Source organism: Vigna radiata, unplaced genomic scaffold (genome assembly GCF_000741045.1).
Source record: "Vigna radiata var. radiata cultivar VC1973A unplaced genomic scaffold, Vradiata_ver6 scaffold_134, whole genome shotgun sequence".
Taxonomy (NCBI): Eukaryota; Viridiplantae; Streptophyta; class Magnoliopsida; order Fabales; family Fabaceae; genus Vigna; species Vigna radiata.
Window position 1 is genome coordinate 480529 of NW_014543261.1, and position 15973 is coordinate 496501.

Below are 15973 nucleotides of genomic sequence, written 5' to 3' on the forward strand. Positions count from 1 at the left end.
CATCTTTTTCTCTTACATCCAACATCTTTTTATTTTTATTGACGGGTTGTTTATTTGAAGAACTAGCATACATGTATATTTCCATCATCAATTATGACTAATTTTAGCAAAACTGAACAGTTACATTAATATTATTACGAAGTTAGTTTACTAAAGTATAAGTGTTTCATAAAATTATTTGCTGTGACGTAATAAATACAAAAAAGCTTAGTATAATGTTTCATATAAAATTTAATTTTATTTTGAGGATAAACATGTATGTTTAGAGTATTTATAATTGTATTTTTAATTAGTGTTAAACTTTTTGTAATTTTTATTTATAGATAAATCATTTTAGTGGAACCTTTAGTGTTAAATATTCTTTTTTCCAATATTCATGACATTGTCTTCAAATATTTCTAATCAAATTTAAAATAAAGTAAAATATCATTATTTTATGAAGGCAATATGTGTCCATTATGTTAATTAATGTATTGGTTAAAAGATTAATATAATATAAAAATGTTTAATTAGTTATTTGGTTTTTGTTTTTATTAAAAAAATGTCAAAGTTGATTTTTTAGGTTTTTTTAGTCTTAATTTAGTTTTAATTTATAAAAGTTGATGCAATTTGATTTTTTCTCAATTTCTTGAAATAGATTAAGAATTTTTTTTTATCAATATTGATACCAGGATTATGTTAATTATACTAACAATATAGACTATAATGTTAAGAGTTTCATTTATTGTATCAATTTTTCACAAAGCTAAGACTAAATTTAAAGGGAAAGACCAAATTGCGTCAATATTTTACAATCCGAAACCAAATTGAAACTAAAAGTTGGACGACCAACTTAACATTTTTAAACCTAATTAAACCTATAAAAAAACATGTGATAGTGATTTGAGATGGATAGATATACTTGTTCAGATTAACAAATTCTTCTACACTTCCTATTTTTTTTAATACAATTTTTTCCTTTGTTCTTTTTGTGTTTTTTTAGTTGGTAACTAGTTTTAAACCCATGCCTAGGTTGATGTTTGTTCGTGTGTTTAACTAAAAAAGGTTCATAGATTAAGAAAAGAGATAATAAATACTTTTAAGTTTATAATTAAGTTTTGAATAGAATCAACTTGAAAAATAACTTATAACGTGTAGAAAATCAGTATGTCTATAAAAATATAAATTATAGATTTTGTAAAAATATAAAAGATAAAACATGTGCAAAATTATAGTTTACTCTCTAAAAATATAAAAGTATACAAAAATATGTAAAGTAGATTCACTAAAAATACATATTAATGTATGAAAAAACTGATCTAATGTGTATTGGTAGACTCATTTAATTTGTGCATTGACAAATTCATCTAATATGTGTGGTAAGACTTGTCTGATTAATATATAAACAAATTTGTCTAATGTGTATTGCAAGACTCGTCTAATAAAAGAACTAATAAAGTTTTGTAATGTATATTAATAAACTCATATAATATGTGTATTAATTGTTTATCGTATATTGCTAGAGTCATCTAATTAGTGTATGGACAAACTCATGTAATGTTTGTTTCAAGACTCATTTGATTAGTGCATGTACATACTAATCTAATATATATTCTTAGACTCGTCTAATCAATTTATGGAATGACTCATCTAATGTTTTTTTTTTCTATACTTATCTAATCAATATATGGACATATTTGTGTAATGTATATTGCTAAACTCTTCTAGTGTGTATTGTTATACTTATTTAATCAATGTATGAATAGACTCATATAATGTGTAATACAAGATTGATCTAATCAGTTAATGAACAAACTTGTCTAATGTGTATTGATAGACTCGTCTAATTTTTATGTTGAAAGACTTGTTAATGTATATTGCTAGAGTTATCTAATCAATATATGAATGACTTACTTGATGTATATTACTAGACTCATCTAATAATACATTCACAGACTCGTCTAATGTTTTTTTTCTTTACTTATCTAATCAATGTTATCCTAAACTTGTCTAATAATTTTTGTTATACTTCGTCTAATTAACGTATGGAATTATTTGTTTAATATTTTATGTTACACATATCTAATTATTGTACAAATAGTCTCGTCTAATGTATATTATTAAACTCATTTAATTATTTTGTTATATTATTCTAATTAGTGTATGGAATAGGTCGCAGTTGCGCTTAGAACCGCGGCTTATAAGTTCGTTTTATTTTCAAAAATACCACCGTGCAGCATTATGCTGCGGTTTTTGGTGAAATGTGGCATAATGTGCGCTGTAAAAGGTCAATTTTTTACTAGTGTATATTGCTATACTCATCTAATCAATACATCAATACACTCATCTAATATGTATTTCTAGACTTGTCTAATCAGTTTTTAACACAATCATATAATGTGTATTGCTAGACTCTTCTAATCAATATATATTCAAACTCATGTAATGTGTATTGTAAAACTTGTCTAATATGTGTATAGACATACTAGTCTAATGTATACTACTGGACTTGTCTAATCAATATATAAACATACTTGTCTAGTGTCAGTTGTTAGAATTTTTTTATTAGTGCATGGACCTAGTCATATAATCAATATATGTGAAGATTCATTTAATGTGTATTTCAAGCCTTGTTTAATCAATGAATGGATAAAGTTGTCTATTGTGTATTAATAGACTCATAATTTACATATAGACAACTTGTGCAATGTATATTGCTAGGCTTATCTTATTAGTGTAGAGACTCGTCTAGTGTTTGTTGTTAGAATTGTTTAATTAGTTTATGAACAAAATCGTTTAATGGGCATTGTGAAACTTGTCTAATTAGTGAATCAACAAACTCATTTAATATTTTTTGTTATACTCATATAATTAGTGTATTCTAAGACTCATCTAATGAATGTATGAAATGACTTATCTATGTTTTTTTTATAAACACATGCAATTAATATTTTACACTTTTTAGTATGTTTATAAAATCATACCCAAAGAAGTCACGAAACATACATTTGCATTAAATGAAAGAAAGTTCATTTTTGGTGGTGGTCACACAAGTCATCGCAATGACTAGAAGGCTTGAGAAGAGAGTGCGAAGAAACAATGAAAGAAAAATGCTTTCATATTATTTTTTTAATTCTTTAAATAACGTATGACATCAGATTCTATGGAGGGCTAACATCATATCTTTTAAATGTTAGATTATATGGGAGTCAACGTCCAATGGGTAGAGGAAAATGACTTTTGTGGTGTATGTTTTTAATGTTTTAAACATCATTAGATGTTGTCCCTAAAAAATCTAACGTCTAAATGATATAATGTCGATTCCCAAAAATTTGACGTTTAAAGGGTAAAAGAAATGTCCTTCTAAGATATGTTTTCTTATTGTTTAAAAGGTCATTAGACATCGAACCTATACAAGTATCCAACATCTAAATAGATATGATGTCGACCCCTTGTATTCGACGTCCAATAAACATCTAAGGAGATATGACTTTGACCTCTTGATATTCGACGTCAAACTCTTCAAGAACATTGTCTTCAACTGATATTTTTAAATATTAAAAAACTATTAAACGTTAGCTCCTCCCAATATACATCTAAAGATAATATAACATAAATCCCCATTATAATTAATATCAAATTATTCATTTTATTTACAAAAGTTTTACCAGTAACTTTTTATGTTATTTTTTTTAAGAAAGAAAAACGTTATAAACTAATTTTACATTAGTCTAATAAATTTAATTTATAACTACTACAAGAAAATGTAAAACAAAGCAAGTAAACTAAATAGTTAAAGTAAACTACAAGAAATGAATCAGGTCTATACTAATAGAACTAATTTAAGCATACAGTTTAATTAAAACCAAATCCAATTATATATATATTTCTAAATTTAATTCAATCAGACAATAACTTTTAACAATTGAAGTCACAATACTATGTCTCTCAACTAGGAATTAACTCGAAGTATTATGTGAATGCCAAATATAAATATTTGTTCTCAATTTGTGAAATAATTGTTGGATTTTTTGAGAAGAGATTTTATATCACGGAGTAGTAAACCAAACAAGAAACCACAATATTATTTTCAACTCAAAATTTTAAAATAATAAATTTATGAATTTTTTACTTATATATTATTTATCTTACTATTTTTACTAAATATATAATTTTCAATTTAACTTGAATTCTAACTACTTACTATAATTAAAAAGTTTATATATATATATATATATATATATATATATATATATATATATATATATATATATTATTGATTAAATTTCTCATGAATAGTTGTATCTATTATTTTTTTTTCAAGTGAATCTCTTTTGTTTAAAAAGAAAAAAAAAAAGACAAATTGATGAATTATATGTATATTGTATTTTTATATGTATTACAACCTGGCATGATGATAGGAGGCTTAATGCAAGAAGAGTTTGATTTGATAGTAAGTTGTGTGAAGATCCACATAATAATGGAAAATGCAAAGGGTGGAGGATGTTTGAAAATCATGGATCTTTCATAACTTATCATGAATGGTAACATGAGACAGAGCATTCCATATCTTATCTCACAAACCAATTGGAAGATCATTTGTGTCCATACGATGTGTTTGTGGATTCCTGGTTTCTTCTTTAACTCAGCTCAACCTTTTCCTTTCTCTTTTCTCTTCCCAATGGAAATGACAACTCAGATTTTAACATCTTAGGTTCATTTTTGTCTCCCTTTTTCCACTTGCAACAAATCCTTTACAACATTCTAATTTGGCCACGCACCCTTTTTCTTGTTGCTCAAACACTGCCCACGTATACTACATATCATCACCAATAATTTCACACCATCATTTTTACATCATTTAGTGTACTATGTAGAGATATATGCTAACACGAGAAGTTTGCATTTAAATTGGTCTTATCTTTAATCGATGTAAAATTGTCTTATCTTTAATCGATATAAGACTTTTTTATCTTAAATAGATGTAAGACTGTTTTATCTTTAATCGTTGTAAGACTTATAATCAATGTAAAATTTCGGTTAAACCCATTCAGAGGTACTTATTTTCGTGTTTTTGTCCCAGTTACATCCCTGTCTTTTACTTTTTGCCAATTAAGTCCCTAAGATTGGAAAATAGAAAAGATTTAACCCCTGCCATTAAATCAAGTTAACAGGGTTAAGTTTTTGCTTAGCTGTGAAGGTGACGCGGATAAATTTTGTAACATACCCTTTTACGTGGCATTATCTTAAAAATGAATTTAAAAATTGGGGTTTCTAAATTAATTATTTGTATTATTTAATTTTTATTCTGAATAAAATTTTTAAAACAACTTAAGCTTCTTCCTTCTTCCTACCACAAACCCCAGAACTTCCTTACTGCACTGTCTGCGCTGCACCACCTAAATCGCTGCCACACCGTCGCCGGTGACCACCTCCTGCACCGGACACTCAATCATCAAACTCGTTGTTGTAGTGTTGCCGATAACAGTTTCCTGTACCGCGTAGCTCTATCACCGTGTTCTATCCTGTTCAGGTGGAGCACCACTGCACCACTTCCGCTTCATCGACGTTGACGAAACCATTCATAGGAAGCACTGCTCAACTGTCGCGCTTTGTTCTGTTGGGGTCGATCATAATTGTTCTGTTCAGTTCGCGGTCATCGTGATCTGTTCTTAGTTTTCCTCTAGGTGATTTATGGTATGGATTTTCGTGGTGCTGCGCAAAGAACTTCAATGCGATTTGGGGGTTTTGTCCTAGGAGGCGCGATTTAGGGTTTGAGAATTGCTTGAGTGCGATTTTGTGGTTTCTGGTTCCTATGTGTTTGAATTGTAGGTGGTGGAGAATGAGGAGACTTTGAGAAAATGGCATTGCTCAAGGGTTGATGGTGGAGAAGACGTGAGTTTGATTCACGATGGAGAAGAATTGGGTTTTTTGGGTTTTAAACTGGGCTCTTGGCATTTTCTAGTTCGATTCACGTAATTTGGGAATTTAAGGTTATCTTTTTCTGACTATGGTTTGCAAGTTCGGATTCTTGGTGGTGATGGTGGTTTCAATGTTGGTGTTTGTGTCGTGAAGTGAAGATGACATTGTTTGCGTGGAGATCATGGTTGTGGTTGATGTGCCCAGGTGGTTGATTGAGAAGGAGATTTCACGAAACTTTGCTATGGTTGACAGTGAATTTCGCCTCACAGTGATCAAAGGAGATGAACTAATGTTGGTTTCGCTATGGTCGACAACGTGGAGACTGGTGGCGGTGCAAGAAGACCACCATGGCTAGAGTTTCCATCGTGGTGAAGTTGAAGACTACCATTTGATCCACACACTTCTGTAAAATCAACGTATAACGTCTGTACATGTCACGTCACGAAATTTACCGCGTCACCTTCACAACTAAACAAAAACTTAACTTCGTTAAGTTGATTTAACGGCAGAAGGCAAATTCTTTCAATTTTCCAATCTTAGGAACTTAATTGACAAAAAATAAAAGACAAGATATAATTGGAACAAAAACACGAAAATAAGAACATCTGAGATTTAACCTAAAATTTCCAAGAAGGACATTCATTGATGTGATTGAACACAATTTAAGAGATTTAAATTCAGAAAGTCCAAAAATATAATCTACAAACTTATCTTAATATAAACACGAATCCAATTATATATAATCAGCATTCACATATATTTCCAATTTTGAACAGTTCATATACTTGTACATATATTTTTCTTCCCGCACAAACAAATTGATCATGCACAGTGAATTTTAAGGCAAGATTCAATTAAGAATCTTTATATCTCTACAACAAAATGAAAGATAAAATAAAAAATAAATAAAAAATATTGATTATTTTGACTGGGGACAAATTGGTTTGGTCCCACATTCTTAACATGTTGTGAATTGATGACTCTCGATGAGTCTAAGTTTGCAACTTCACGTAAATATCTTTCTCCTTGGTATTATCTTCACTGGTAATCCATGTTTTGGCACAGGAAATGGACCGTATTGTATTCCATCCTCTTTCCCCACAACTTCCCACCTAATATAAGAACAAAATATCTTTCACAACTTCACAGTTTTCCCATTAAAAAACCATCTTTATAACTTCAACATATACTGATATAAAGAATGATTGAATAACATAGCTTTCATTGATGTGAAAAATTAATGTGCAGGGACAGTGTAACAACATTCTCTAAATGGTTAGTATTTAGATATAGAATTTTTGGAAGGAAAGAGCAAAATAGGTGAAGTGGGTAAGTGTCACATTCAAATGAATTAATGAGGAGAAGGTATGTGTAGGTGAAATATTAGATATGATGTGGTGTGTAATTGTGCAGAGACATGTGTGGTGTCAAGTAAAACTTGTTCCCTTCAAATTTGACTGCATCCTCTCTTTCTTTGTCAGACCTCCCACCAATAATATTCCACATCTCTTCTTCTCATTTCATCAACCCTAGTTAATTGCGTCAACTAATTTTATCGATAAAGATATTTAGACAATATCATCATGCGTATCATTGTATGATTGGTCCATAGTAGTGTCATTGTGTCATTTGAACCAATTACACAATAACACATATGATGATGTTCAAATATTGTTAAAAAAATGTTGTCTATGTATCATTACTTATTGCCATTCATGCAAATAATATATATATATATATATATATATATATATATATATATATATATATATATATTTTTCACTGTGTCCTATGACTATGAAGTTTTTAGTATATATCTATATCTATATATACACACACGAGTAATTCTGGACCAAGCTTGCTTCAGAAACTAAAGGACAATTAATCCTGATTGGTCCAGATAAATAAAGATCAATGTGAAGTCACATTCATTGATTAAGTGGATATAAAAAAGGGGCTTTTCCTTTTGAATAATTTTTTTATTCCTTTCATATTATACTAGTTATTTTCATTCTTTAAAATAATTCAAAAAATCTAGTTTTTTTATAATATTAAATAGCATAAAAATCACCTATTTTGAAAGACTAAATTAATTTCATTTTCTATATATAAGAGTTTCATTCAACTCTTGTATATATTAAACTTATTTTGAATAAATTATTAAACTTTTATCATCTCTCCGAAAACATGAATTTATTTTCCTTTATTATTCCCTATATGTATGCGAGATTTGTCCATAAAAGTGAGAGATATGCAGTGATTATCTTAATTTAAAAAATGAAAGGCGATGACAATACATATATAAAAGAAGAGAAATATAATTTGTAATAATGTATAGCAACTTTTTGTAGCTATACTTAGGAAGACCTTTCTTCTATATTCTGAATCTAGAAGATGAGTGTATGAGTTACATGTGCAAGAGTGTTATGAATACGTTTGGCAAGAATACCATGCATGTGTGCCACGTATACGTATGAAATACATGGCTGCTACTGATGAGATCCCTAAGAATTAATTAAAAGAAACCTTTTTTTTTCTTTTCTTTAAGAGGACCACTTCCACATATTAAGGAACATGCAGAAGCAGTACATAATTAATTAGGACCACCTTCCTCAATCAATCTTCCATGTAATATAATGGTCGATCTCTATCATAAACGTTGAAAACTTGCTTCTAAAGACTCTAGATTTTAGAGTAAATAAAAAGTTAAACACTTTATAAAATATGAGATGATGATGATGATGATGAATGTGCATATGATATTTATGAGGGAGAAACCTGTAAGAAAGTGTGAGATGATGGAGAAGGACAAGAAGTTCTAGCTTGGCCAGCTCACTGCCTGGACAAGAGTGGACACCATTTCCAAAAGGCATGTATGTGTTTGGTCTCGGTGGTACCTGCATAAACTCAACACCTCATCATCTTTCACCTACATATACATATACATACATACATCTATATATACATACATCTGTCTCTCCTAGTACCATTTATCAATATTTATACATGCATGCATGGATGTCTGGTGTTCAGCAAAAAAGGATAAGAAACAATGAAATTAATTATTGTGTTGTGCTATCCTACAAACTCATATCACGTGCCTCTGATACTCGCCAGATTGTCAAAACACAGAATCATTCACCTTAAAAGAGAGGAAGATTCAAATAGGTAATGAAAGGGACTTCACACCAGGATAATCTAACCATTCATAACCTTATGTTTCTCACATAAAAAGACAAAAGGATAATCATACTTTCACTGAATTTTAACATCATCTACATATTACTACGTAATTGGTTCAAAATTACTCCACAATCAATGATAAACACCCACATGGATCAATCACAGAATAACACGTAGAATAACACGTAGATGGTGTTGGAAGTTCCACATCAACTAGAGATAAGGTCATTTAAGTATATATAAGTGGATGCAAACCTCACTCTACAAGCCGGTGTTGTGGAGTTGAGTTAAACTTAAAGTCCAATTCTAACCGATGGTGTCTAAGTGCTGTCATTATCTAAAGATAAAATATTACCCCTGCTCCTCAAGTCATTGTTTTCATGACTTTCACTTGAATCCATATCAAAGGTTGGATAAAAATGAGAAAGTAAAATAATATATAAAGATGAAAGACTAAAGTTTTAAATAGAAAGTGATATCAATCCTTTTTATTAGTATTTGTATCTTTATAAGTTAACCTCCTCTATATTTCTTACTCTTATGTGTCTACTAGTATCATTTTATTCATTTATATTTTTTCTATTCTTACATGTATAGGTATTTTGTTCTACTTCTTCGATGCATCTCCTTAAAAAAACAACATTAATATTATTCTTAAAATCAAACAACAACAAACATCTTTAGAAATAATAAGAAATTTTGAGCATATATATTACCTCGAATCTTGAAGGGTCGAACTTCTCTGGGTGAGGGAAGAAGTGAGCAGAATGATGAATGCTTCTGAAGAGAGGAAGGACCTTCCAACCTTTCGGAATTGTGTAACCTTCCAACTCAACATCTGTCACTGCTTCTCTGAATGTGAATGACAAAATGCTTGCACTTCTCAATGTTTCTTGAATTACCTGAATTTTTCAGTTACTTCAATGCATCTTATAACTATTTAATACCCTTTATGATGTTTTTTAATTAGTAAATTGATCATGACTGAGATTTTAAATTGATCACATTTTCTAATCTTATTTGAGAAGATAATAATACACAAACTGTTAAATGTAAGTATTTAAAATTATTTAAAATTGTTTTTCTTTCATTTATAACAAATATATAGTCTTACAAATATAAGTGTTATACTTTTAAACAAAGAGCAATGGTATTATAATACATAGATAAAATATAAAAACAAAATAATCATAAAAGTATAAAATTTTATATATTTTTTTAAAGAAAAAGTAAAATGTAAAAAGAATAGTATCAACTTAATGTAAAAAAAAGTTAAGTATGTGAAATAATATTTTTCTTAAATTAAAATAGTTGATATAAGTATGTATAGAAGTAAAAAGGAAAAAGACCTTTTAAAAAATGATTGAAGTGAAAAAATGGAAAGAGTGTCATATCTAATATTTTTCTACTTATGGTAACATCAAAATTACTTATAAAAGATTATAAAGAAAACAGTAACATCAACTTTGTCAATGTCAGATAATGTCTTCCAAGTGATTTTTAGTGGACAAAATCGATGACATTATTTTTCATTTAAAAAATAATTTGATGTTGACCAAACCAATTTATTATTTTTTTTTTCAGAAAAGAAAGGAAAATAATATTACTGATTAATAAAAAAAAAAAAGAAACAATCATAGATACCCGATTTGTGAATGGCATTTGTCTGGTATCATCCCACGAAAGTCCACGATTTTCCATAGCTAGTTTGCTTCTTATTCCTTCTTGTTCTCTCTGCAAAGTTAAAATTTACAGAGAAAATAATGAAAATCAGCCTTATATCATATGCACTCTAATCAGTAAATTGTGTATCCAAAAATAATGCAAAGAATCTTTCCCTCATAAGTAATTATTAAAATAAATTTATTGGTTCTTATAATATTATATTTTAGCAGTTTTTTTTTTCTCAAATTACCTTTAAACTTTTAAAATATTTACTTTTTCCAACATGACAAACATATTTTATTTTTGTAATTTACTGAAAAAAGAGAGTTTTTAGTGTACCCAAATGAAAATAATTATCTGAAAATTGGTTTTTTTAAGTAAGCTTATCTGAATGAAAATAATAGTGATTGAAAATCATTTTTTGTTACTTTAAAAAATTAAAAAAGAATAGTAATGTGACCGTCACAGCTTCCAAGAGATTGGAGTTGTCATGAAGGTACTTGAGGACCCATGTTAGGGCACTTGCTGTGGTGTCATGTGCAGCAAATAGCACACCAATCAGATTATCTGCTACTTGAGAATCACTCAGTTCCATGAACACCTTCTTCTCCTCACCACATGATGAAGATCTTGAACATGTTGATCTTGATCTCGATGGTGAAGATCTTGCTTGCAATAGAACTCCCAATAGTCCTCCTCCATACTTTGAACTCTCCACTTTTCTTCTCTCAATTATCCTTCTTATGCTCTCATTCAAATGCTTCCTAGCCTTCAAACACATACACACAGATTTTCTCTTTTAACATCATCATGGTAATTATGTATAAAAGATGGAACTAAAGATTTTAATGATGAACATGAAGATGGTGGGTTTTGTTTTGTCCCACTTTTAACTTTACTTCTTTTAACTTATTCCTTAACTACATCAAATACTCCCACGTTGTCTCATAATGATTCGTACGGAAAATATCTCTCGTAATCAATTCGTATCAAAATTATTCGTACTATATATCTAACAATCTTCGATAATTATAATTATTAATAATAATAATAATTATTATTATTATTATAATTGATTTTGATACCTTCATTGCTTTCCAATAGGAAGTTCCAGGAAGATGTAATGGATAAGAATTGTAGCCTTTCTCCAAGCAACGATATAACTCTCTGATTTCTTCCATTTCCAACTCCTTTATCTCACCAAAGGCAGAGATTGCTGCTACTTCAAAAGCATACTAATTCAAAAAAAAAAAACAAAAATAAATAATTTAGATTCTTGGTCTACGTGATCAAGTAAGTAATTCTTTTTAAAATATTTTTTATCGTATTTTTTTCCTTATTTTTTCCCATCCGACCAAAACAAACGAAGAAAATGTTTATCATGATTCCCTGCTCTTCAGAAATAATAATGTTTGTGTCCTCAAAACAACTTTTCTTTTGAGAAAGTCTTTTTTTTTTCTCAAATATACTCCTGTATAATTAAAAGTATGCAGGACCACTTATTTTGACAAAAAAAAAAATGTAAAAAGTAAGCAGAACCACTTATATTGTTAAAGAAAGACAAAAAAGTGGTTAACCTAAAGATATTTTTAACTATCTATTTGTATTAACTACTATTATTGATTTACATAAATAATAATAATAATTGTTATTATTATTATTGGTCTAACCATAAACTATGTTGGTGTCACCCTATATTTATATTAATTGAAAATGTCACCAATTTTAAAGAAAATAAATAATCCTAGTCATTTTAACGAAAATATCGATAGGAGATGTTGTTGTCAGTTCATCTATTAAAATAGTAAATTTAATTCACATAAGTATAAAATTAGATTAATAAAATGAAAGATGAGTTTGTATGAGGTAAGATAGGTGTATAATATGAAGAATAGAATAGAATAGAATAGATACCTTTTTCATCTCTTGCAAGGTGTTGATGGTTTTGTTAGTCCAAGAAGGAACCATTTTGATAACAATTTGCTCGACATGAGAGACAGAGTGTTTGATTGTGGAGGGCAAAAAGGAGGCCTGAACGAGCTTCTTGAGCATGGAATGATAGGCACCTTGCTGAAAGAAGACAGCTTCTGGTCCTATAAGCCTCTCTTTGCTGGGAGGGTATGTTGGTTTGAAGAGATGTGCCTGAGTTACAAGGACTGTCCTAGCTGCCTCAGGGCTCGATATCATCACACATGGACACCCCAGTATGTTTGTCTTGAATATATCACCATACCTTCACCACACAAATCATCATAAATGCACTTTTCATCTGTTTCTATATATAGTATATGTTGTTAAAGACATAAGGACATACATGTTTTGACATGCACCGCCCAACTCACACAAACATTCTCATATATTTACGAAAACATTAACACAACACAGATGTTATTTATATCTGTGTGTATATATATGTGTACCTATTTTGACGGTTAGAGAAGAAGGAATTTGGATTTTGAGTGTAGAGTTTGAGGGTTTCTCCGAGGTAGGGCCAACCCATGGAGCCAGGGGGAAGTTTTTTGTGGTTATGGTGGTGCCACCATTGGAGGAAGGATAGGAGGAGGAGGAAGAAGAAGGAGGTGAAAAGGAGGAAGGTGTAATCTTGGAGAAAGTTGGTGAGAGGTTGCATGGTGGAGGAAGTGATTTTGGAGAGAGAGAAAGAGTTTGGAGGCATAGATAGATAGATAGGTGAAGAAGAGAAGATAGTGATATGTATAGTTTTTGTGAAACTGAAAAGAGTTGTGTGAAGGGGTGTCGGTTGGGAGGAAAAGGTTTTATAGAGTGGCAGGTTGGGGTTGGGACATGCGTCACAACCATAATGGCAACACTTCAACTTCATTCACCCTTCACAAATTCCACACTATAACTATTCAAAATAAATTCATCTAGAATTTCCTCATCTCTTCTCTTCTTCAACCATTGAACATATATATGGTATAGCTAGAACAAGTTATGAATATTCATTTTATTTCTACATAGATTTGGTTTTTAAATTTGGTAATTTTCTTTCAAATTTAATTTGGATATATAAGTAATTTTTTCTCTCATAATAATTAGAATAATAATACGGATCTCACCTGAATCTATTTTAGTATATTTTATATTTAGTTAACTAAATACGGATCGAAACAGATTAATTCGGATAAGATGTATGACCGAATATATAGTATAACTATAAGTTTATAAGGATAAAAAAATAGTATATTTACGAGTCTTTAGGTTAACTTACATATTTTACTCAGATACCAACAATAATATTAAAATAGATTTTCTTCATTAATAATAGCAAAAGTATAAATATAATCACACTTTTTTTAAATAAATAAACGGCATTAACACCAATTTGACACACTATTATCACCATATAATCACCATAAGAGTAAGATGTGAAAAACTTCTTCATTGGTGTAGTGCGCATTATATCACTAATATTATCCAGATACTCTTATTTGATACAAGATTAACATATTCATAATAATAAATAAGAACAAGATCACAATATGTAGTAGTATTATAATTATCATCATGATCATTCTCTTTTTGCTTACCTTTGCCTTTGTTCCTTTTTTCCACTTAAAAAACAATATATTGGTTGCAACAATAATGACACTTCATATTTTGACTTGGACTTACTTTTATTGTTTTCTCAACCACTTTTTGAGTTCCTTTCTCTAACATCTCCTTCTTCTTTTTTGTGACAAGCACCTAAAATTAAGATGGAGAACTATGTGTCTTCCTTCTTATATCTTCTTTAAGAGCATCGCTCTTTACCATTTAGAAAGAAGCAATGTCATTAAGGGTTGAGTTTGTAATTGAAACCTGAAATATCTACCAAGACTCTAATGAAATTAGCCATAGTTCCACAAAATCATCTTCAAAATTTACACCCATTTTTTACTCTTGATCTAAGACTAATTAATATATATCATTCAAGTGATTTGACATGGAAGAACTCTTTATGTACCTTAAATTCTACAAGGAATTCAACAAATGCAATTTAGTATTGTTAGACTTAAAATCATACAAGGATTCAATATTCTCTCACAAAGTTCTAGCATGTGTCTCATTAACGATGTTATTATAAACATTGTCTTCTACATATTATTGAATAAAACCGCACACATGTTGGTGCTCAAAGTTCCATTCTCCATCAAACATTGAATCCAAATTTTATATATCACCCAAATGGTTCATACGCTTTCAATGAATCCCAAATTAATCTGCAAATCCTCACACAAGTATTTGAAGATACAAAATGATAACCTGACAACATTAGTACAAACTGTTTGGGATTTTAGAAATAAAACTACAGCTTCTACAACACTCATAAAATTATAATTTTCTTATATTCAAATTAAATATAATTGAATCAAGAACATAATGCAAAAATGAATCAACCAAATTGGGTAAGTATAGAAAAAGTTATGCATCAAACAAGCAGAAAAGGTCAAAGTTGTCAACAACCTAATCTACAGAAACCTTATTAGAAAAGTTTCTCTCACTACAAACCTCTAATTCAATATCTGATTGGTTAAAGAGAATACTCATATGTCTAGGACCTACTGTAAAAATTTAAGCTCAATTCGACACTTAATGAAGCAAAAATATCAAGTTTTCCAACATTACTTAGGGCTATAAACAGGGTCCTAGTGATACAGAAGTGGCACTGATCGCCAATAGGTCAGTGAGTTCACTATCTTGGTTGTGTCTAGCGGTATTAAAGTATTACCCAATTTTGGCCAAGTCAGTGCCTTCTATCCAACTTGCACCTAACGACACTGTAGTGACACCTAGTGTTGTACTAGAACCCAAAATTTTCTCTTTTGGAGTTTTAAATTAAGTAGTTTGAATGCAAAAAGCTCATTTAACTTCGCCCAATATGCATCAATTTTCATGATTATTGTAAGTATATGTGAATTGAAATTGAAGTTGAACAATAAGTAGCACATGCTCAAAACGGATTTGCAGAATCATTAATAAAACTTCTAGAACTTGTTAGAAGACCATTAGTTATGAAAGTTAATCTTCCAACGACTACTTGGGGATATGAAATTTTGCATGTTATAATATTGATTCGCATTAAGCCAACAAGCTAACTACTGTGAGAATCCTCCTAACTCTTGTAGTTTCAAAAAATTGACACTTACATCAACTTGACTTGGGTAATGCGTTTTTACATGGGAAACTTGACTTAGAAGTCTACATGACTCCTTCACCTGGGTTG

The 15973-nt window shown here is 29.7% G+C and overlaps 1 protein-coding gene across 2 annotated transcripts; it reads right to left on the bottom strand.

Annotated features, from left to right (window-relative positions):
* Window positions 1–6634: 6634 nt before the first annotated feature.
* On the bottom strand, window positions 6635–13543 carry LOC106753610 (abscisic acid 8'-hydroxylase 2). Of its 2 annotated transcripts, XM_014635430.2 has the most exons (8): window positions 13170–13527; window positions 12664–12982; window positions 11835–11984; window positions 11210–11518; window positions 10729–10818; window positions 9801–9986; window positions 8680–8798; window positions 6635–7013 (listed from the first exon to the last, which is right to left on the bottom strand). In XM_014635430.2, the coding sequence occupies exons 1-8, from the start codon at window positions 13421–13423 to the stop codon at window positions 6908–6910; spliced, it is 1533 nt and encodes a 510-aa protein (XP_014490916.2). In that variant the 5' UTR covers window positions 13424–13527; the 3' UTR covers window positions 6635–6907. The 2 variants fall into 2 exon arrangements, with proteins under 2 accessions (XP_014490916.2, XP_022633293.1); XM_022777572.1 differs by lacking the exon at window positions 6635–7013 and having other exon boundaries at window positions 7658–8798; window positions 13170–13543.
* Between the last annotated feature and the right edge of the window lie 2430 nt (window positions 13544–15973).

Bases quoted from the DNA above. Each gene is read 5' to 3' on its own strand.
- LOC106753610 (XM_022777572.1), bottom strand. From the start codon at position 13,423: ATGCCTCCAAACTCTTTCTCTCTCTCCAAAATCACTTCCTCCACCATG. The intron at 9,987-10,728 runs GTATCTATGATT...TGAAAAATTCAG, and splicing joins AAATGCCATTCACAAATCGG to GTAATTCAAGAAACATTGAG. The intron at 8,799-9,800 runs GTAATATATATG...GAGTTTATGCAG, and splicing joins TCGACCCTTCAAGATTCGAG to GTACCACCGAGACCAAACAC.